The following is a 6,508-nucleotide window of genomic DNA, read 5'->3' as shown; positions in this document are numbered from 1 at the left end:
AAGTTTTATTGAAAAATATAAACATCTCTAATGTCTGAAAATTTTCTCTTATAACTTTTTTATTTATAGTCCTACGACAAAAAGTTACTGAACCATAGTTGTAGAGAATTTGCAACAAATAATATTAATTTTGTTTTCTTATAAGATAAATAGTTTATATTAAGAGATATATCGTAAAACCATTTTAATGCGCAATTTATTGACTCTAAAATTTATTTCCGATAGATGGCGCTATACCTAAAAATGAAAAATGTGTAATGGGCATTGGCCACTGTAGGCTTGCTTGCACCAAGTTTTAGTAATAGGGTTAATATCAAATTTAATTATAACTGTAACCGTAACTTTTACAGGGACAGCGAAATGGGTTGCACTAGCAGCGTATTTTTTTAGCATAGCTGTTACAGTTATTGTCTCAAGTTAAATGTCATCTCATTTTGTACAGCCTTTGAACAGATCACGAGCGGTGTTAGTGAGTTAGTTTTAAAATTATGAATTTGCTCGTTGATATACTACTATATACTACTAGTATTATATTATCTGTGTATATACTATATTTGGAAAAATATTAAGTACCTACTGAACTTGTCAAGGGCTAACCAGATTTTTAATAATTCCATATTACCAAAAAGACGATAGAATAAAATGAAGTAGGTAATAAATGAAACGCAAGAACACAGCTTATAAACGTGTATTTATTTCAGGAATAAAACACTACAAATATCTATAATATACATTTCACTTAAACTTACGCCGTCCGCCCGTATTGTGATACATACATTCTAACATTATATATTACTTGTCTAATCGAGACGCCATTTTGTATCCGACGCAAAGAAACTAACTCAAAAGGTTAGAGCTAGCGCACAAGAGCAACTTTTGTCTCCTTCACTATTGAGTCTCTCCCATCAACTGTATGGGGAGTTGCGTCGCTACGTGCGCGCACTTTCTTACTAGCCCATAGAGTTGATGGGAGAGACTCAATAGTGAAGGAGACAAAAGTTGCTCTTGCGCGCTAGCTCTTATTTGTGACAATCACGGCTCAACCGATTCGTCTAAATTTTCACACATTGATAGATCATGATAAAATTACAATAAAATATAGACGCTTTGGCGGTTATATAAAAAACCACACCACAGCGAATGTTCATATTTCCCTAAATTTAAGCGATCATTTAGCTTGTTATTTTTATTTTTTTACGTATTCCTTGCGTCAGATGCAAAACAGCATATATCCAAGTCCCTTACTCCATATTGCCCGCGTGAGGACGAACTCAATACAAAAATTGCTGTGAAAAACAATATTCAAGCGAAATTTATGTCAAGCTTATTATTATGAAGTTTTGAACTTTAGTCGCCATTTTTAATTGTTGAATTATAATAATACTTAGATTCTTACATAAAAATTATGTTTATTTTTACGTTTCATATTATGCATCAGCATTTTTGAAGTGAAATTTCTTTAGGCACGTTGAGAGTGAAATTCCCAGTTCGCGTCATGGCAATACCGTCACATCATGGAGTAAGGCAACGATTTTGAATCTTGCCAAAGAAGTTCCACTTCTGACACGTGTGCTCAGCACAAGCGCTCTTTTTTCGAAAATATTTTATCATTTAGAAATCAATTTTAAGTTAATCCATTACCTTGTTGTATTAATATTTAGTGAATCTAAGTATTATTTTATTCTTTGTCAAAATCATTATCATAGTCATGTCCATTATTTTAAAATATTTTTAATCGATCTTTAGACTCAAAAATATTTTACTTTTCCGCTACATTTTTTTTTTCATCGTTCAAAAAATGGTAGTATTTTTTATCTTTTCACATAATTTACTATACTATGTTTGAAAATTCCAAGCCGATAGAATAAAAAAAAAAATGAAAAAAATTACCGCGTAATGTACTGTATAGATTTTTTATTAACTTGAAAGCTTTTTTATTTTGTTGTATTCCTTTTACGAATTTTTTTTAATTAACATCCGAATTCCGAACGAATGAAATGTAGGGTTTTATGCTTTATATAATATGAACATCAGAATTAAGTTTCATTAAAAAAAAACAAACGCAAAAATTAAGGAAATTTTTTATTCACGATTACATTAATTGTTTGAATAATAGAATAATTTTTGTTGTGTACTTTTTTATTGTTAGCGAAATAAACTACAATTTTATTGCATTGTTTCCGATATACAAAAATCCCGTTAGATAAAAAGTTACGTAAATTCAGCTTCCGGTTGTTTGACATTTACTAAAAAAAAAAGCAAAGCGCATAGACTACCGATTACTTTCTTTAATCATGATTTATAGCATTGCCAGCACAAATAAAACAACTGTCAGACGACATTGACATTGACACTTCTTTTTTTTTGCATTTTTTTTAAATTTAACTTTTTTATTCTTTTATTTATGGTTCTGTCGTAGCGCGGCAGCGATGTCTCTGACGTCGAGTTGCACTTTCGGCTTGTGTTGCGGCGGTTCGAAGTAGAAGTCGAAACGTTTGAACGACTCTATTTCACGTTCGGTAACCTCGAGAGACGAGAGATTGGTGATGCTGCGGTCCGGCAGGAACACGCTTGTCTCTGGAAATAATAATATGCATTTTTAAACTAGCTATTGGAAAATTTAAATTTACATAGGTGTTCACACATTGGACATTGAGTGGACATTTTTGTATTTTTTTTAAACACTTGACATAGACAAATAAAATCTGTTCATCCGTTTTTGAGTTATACGTTGTCTTACAAATTAATGTTATGCATAACTAAAAATATTAACAGTATACCAAAGATGATAACTTAAAAAAATAAAGTTAATAAAAGTTCCATTTCAAGATAAAACAAAAACAGAACTAAACTCAAAGAAAATTTAACACATTTTTTTATATACATATTTACTATTGATTTGACTAATAAATCTATACTAATATTATAAAGCTGAATAGTTTGTTTGATCGCGCTAATCTCAGGAACTACTGGTCCGATTTGAAAAATTCTTTCGGTGTTAGATAGCTCATTTATCGAGGAAGGCTATAGGCTATATATCATCACGCTTGGACCAACAGGAGCGGAGTTACGCGGGTAAAATCGCGCGGAATAGCTAGTAAATAATATATATACAAAATGAGTACAATAAAACCTTACCGGGGTGCACATGTCTGTCCGTGTCGCACACGGGGTCGCAATTCATTGTATTGTTCGACGGCTGCATGCCTGCGAAATCGATATTTTAAAATATTTTATTAATTTTTGTGTTATATTTTCTTCTAGTAATTAGTTATTTTGTCTATCTGGTTATTCGAGGCATAAAAACTGTATCAAAATTTAAATTATATTAAAATAAAAATATATCAGAACTTGCTCAGGAACTACTGGTCCGATTTGAAAAATTATTTCACTGTTAGATAGTCCATTTATCAAGGACGGCTATAGGCTATATATCATCACGCTAAGACCAACAAGACCGTAGCAATGCGGGTGAAACCGCGGGACACAGCTAGTATATAATAAAAATGAATCGCCAAATGCGTTGGTAAGCGTAAAACTCGAAAACGGCTGAACCAATGTCGTCAATTCTTTCTTTATAATATTCCTTGAAGTACGAGGATGGTTCTTATGGTGAGAAAACGTAGACATGTACCACGGGCGAAACCGAGGCGGAAGGCTAGTCTTAATATATATAAATATCGTGTCACAATGTTTGTCCTCAATGGATACCACTTAACCGATTATAATAAAATTCGCACACCATGTGCAGTTCGATCCAACTTGAGAGATAGGATAGTTTAAATCTCAAATCGTTTTAGAGAAAGCGGGCGAAGCCGCGGGCGGTAAGCTAGTGTAATATAAATACTTACTAGGTGTATGCGAGTGCATATTTTGATGTGTATGTTCCGGCCAACCGTGGGAAAACATCGACTGTCTGCTGTCGGTCGGTGGAGGGGGCTCACTGTATCGATCCTGAAAAAAATTAATATTATTTGAAATTGGTTGAAAATTGCTGAAAATATCAAGATAGAGAGAAAATCACACTCAATGATAAAATCAACTGAAAGTTAAAAAAATATTATCTTATTATTCAGAAGTGTAGCTACCAAGTTTGAATAGAACGGCCGTTTAACATCAAAATCGTATCTAAAGGAGTCAGTTACATACAAACATACACACAAACAGATGAAGCTACTAAAATTTAACCAATATACTAACAGATATCATCAGAAACTTGTTAAATGCACTTTGATATTGTTATCTATAACAATAAATCTATAAAATTGGAGTGTCTGTATTAAAATAACTGCTTTTTACCAAATGCATATGGATGTACACACAAAATAGTAATTTTTACAATTCTTGTCTGTCTGTTTGATCTGACTAATCTCTGGAACGGCTGGACCGATTTTGACGAGACTTTAATTGACATATAATAGCCGATTTAATAAGGAGTGTCTTAAGCTATTTTTTATTATGATAAAACGCAACTCAATTATGCGGGTGAAACCGCGCTAGAATTAAAAATAATAACAAAAATGTCTCACCTGGCCTTTATAAAACTTAGAATCCGTCACACAGTGTATACTAACTTCGCTGTTCAGCCTCGAGCCAGCCCTCAACCGCTGAAAGTACGGCAGATCTTCCCTCCCGCTCGCACCCGTCACATCCCTATCTCTATCCCTCTCTTCGCTGAACAACGCGTTTCTGAACACATTATTCTCTTCTTGTCCGAACGGGTTATATATACCGTACTCTCTTCTCTCTTCCCTCCTCATGGGAGTACCGATTGGCTCCGGAATCGGATTCGTGAATAGCGAATCGGAACGCTCCGGCCTCGTTCCTATCGGATTCGGCGACACTGTTTCCGGACAATCGCTGTTCAAAAAGCTCTTCTGCTGTGTATCTTCGTTCGTACTGAACAGGGAATAGCCCTCATCGCTTTTTTGGGTGAAGGACGCCAAATTTATCAAATGGTTCGGGAATTCCTCTTTGTTCTCCACTATATATGTTGGTTGGTTGTAATAGAAGGGTTGGTAATTCGCGGGTGCAGGGTTCCGGATCCCCAAACTCTGTTGGTGCATCATTGACATAAGCGGGTTCCGTATTGTGTACATTCCGTTCGAAGTCGGAGTTATTGTAGCTTGACAGGGTGCCGGGGGCATTGGTATGGGATCCGGGATCCTAATGTCCGGCTTCTTTTGCGGTGTCGTTATTTGTACGGGCGGTAGGTTCGGATGGAACATCGGGTTGCGAAGGGTCACCATTTTAGGTTCCTGTTTCGGGTCCGGTTCTGCTTTTTTGGATTTCTTTTTGGATTTTTTCGATTTTGCTTGCTGGGGTGGTGGCGGGGGTGTCGGTTCCGGGATGATTATTGTTTTCGGCGTTTCTGAAAAGTGTTTCATTATTATTAGTACATTATAATGTAGTTTAAACACTTAATTTAACGGTATATGGCTGTAATAGACTAAAAATATTAGTTTTATTTATAAAATTAGAATCACAAACTATAGTAACATCTATACTAATATTAATTATAATAAAGAGGAAAGATTTGTATGTATGTATGTATGTATGGTTTTCACGCATAAACTACTGGACCGATTTTGATGAAATTTGGCACAGACAATCTTTAGAACCTGAGAAAGAACATAGGCTACCTTTTATTGCGAAATATGTACCACGGGCGAAGCCGGGGCGGACCGCAAGTGTATAATATTTTCCAAAGTATTTTAAGTCTGTGTAAATGTATTTTTTCTCTGTCTAAAAATAATCCGACTTAAAGAATTTCCATTTTTTGGTATAGAATTACATTCCACCTTCATATTTAGTAATCAAACACTTTTTGACGGATTTAAATCGCGATTTATTCATTATTTAACACGAAACTGTTAACAACGTTATAAAATACTGAATCTTCACTTGCCAACATCAGTTCATATTTAATCACACAAAAACATACGAAACAAAATCTCTCACCCTGCGAGAACATCATCATAGACGGGTCAGCATTTATCACGGGCGCGGGACGAGCCACGGGCGTTGGGGTCGCTGCTAGTTGATTGCATTTCCATAGAGGCTAGAATTTTTTTATGTTTTTATTTAATAAAATATAAAATAATACAGAAAAATCCTACTTAATATTATAAATGCGAAAGTTTGTGAGGATGTGTGTGTGTTTGTTACCCTTTCACGCAAATACTACTGAACCGATTACAATGAAATTTAGCACACATATAGAGGGTAACTTGGATTAACACATAGGATAGGTTTTATCCCGGAAATAGATAGATAAATAGATAATTCTTTATTGCACACACACAAGATTTACATAAAACACAGAAAAATAACCCAACGGGAACGGGAACTATGCGGGTATTTCTTTGAAGCCGCGGGCGGAAAGCTAGTACATATATTAAAATCTATACATATAATAAATCTGTAGAAGGGTCAATTCTGTACATTGAAAATATTGAAAAAATAAATAGCAGGGGGTGTTACTGGATCGATACCAAACCCAAATATG

General features: G+C 34.6%; 1 protein-coding gene across 1 annotated transcript in view; it reads right to left on the bottom strand.

The window, feature by feature from the left end:
* Positions 1–672: 672 nt before the first annotated feature.
* LOC123704558 overlaps positions 673–6,508 on the bottom strand; it is a 47,847-nt gene continuing 42,011 nt past the window's right edge. The window contains exons 43-47 of the mRNA XM_045652936.1: positions 5,962–6,061; positions 4,530–5,371; positions 3,852–3,954; positions 3,139–3,216; positions 673–2,577 (exon numbers count right to left, since the gene is read on the bottom strand). Coding sequence (XP_045508892.1) covers positions 2,399–2,577; positions 3,139–3,216; positions 3,852–3,954; positions 4,530–5,371; positions 5,962–6,061 — 1,302 coding nt within the window. The 3' untranslated portion in view covers positions 673–2,398. The remainder of the gene's footprint in view (positions 2,578–3,138; positions 3,217–3,851; positions 3,955–4,529; positions 5,372–5,961; positions 6,062–6,508) is intronic.

Source organism: Colias croceus, chromosome 30, assembly GCF_905220415.1.
Source record: "Colias croceus chromosome 30, ilColCroc2.1".
NCBI classification, from domain to species: domain Eukaryota; kingdom Metazoa; phylum Arthropoda; class Insecta; order Lepidoptera; family Pieridae; genus Colias; species Colias croceus.
Note: the sequence above shows the minus strand (reverse complement) of the source record. Positions and strands in the feature narration are given on the sequence as shown.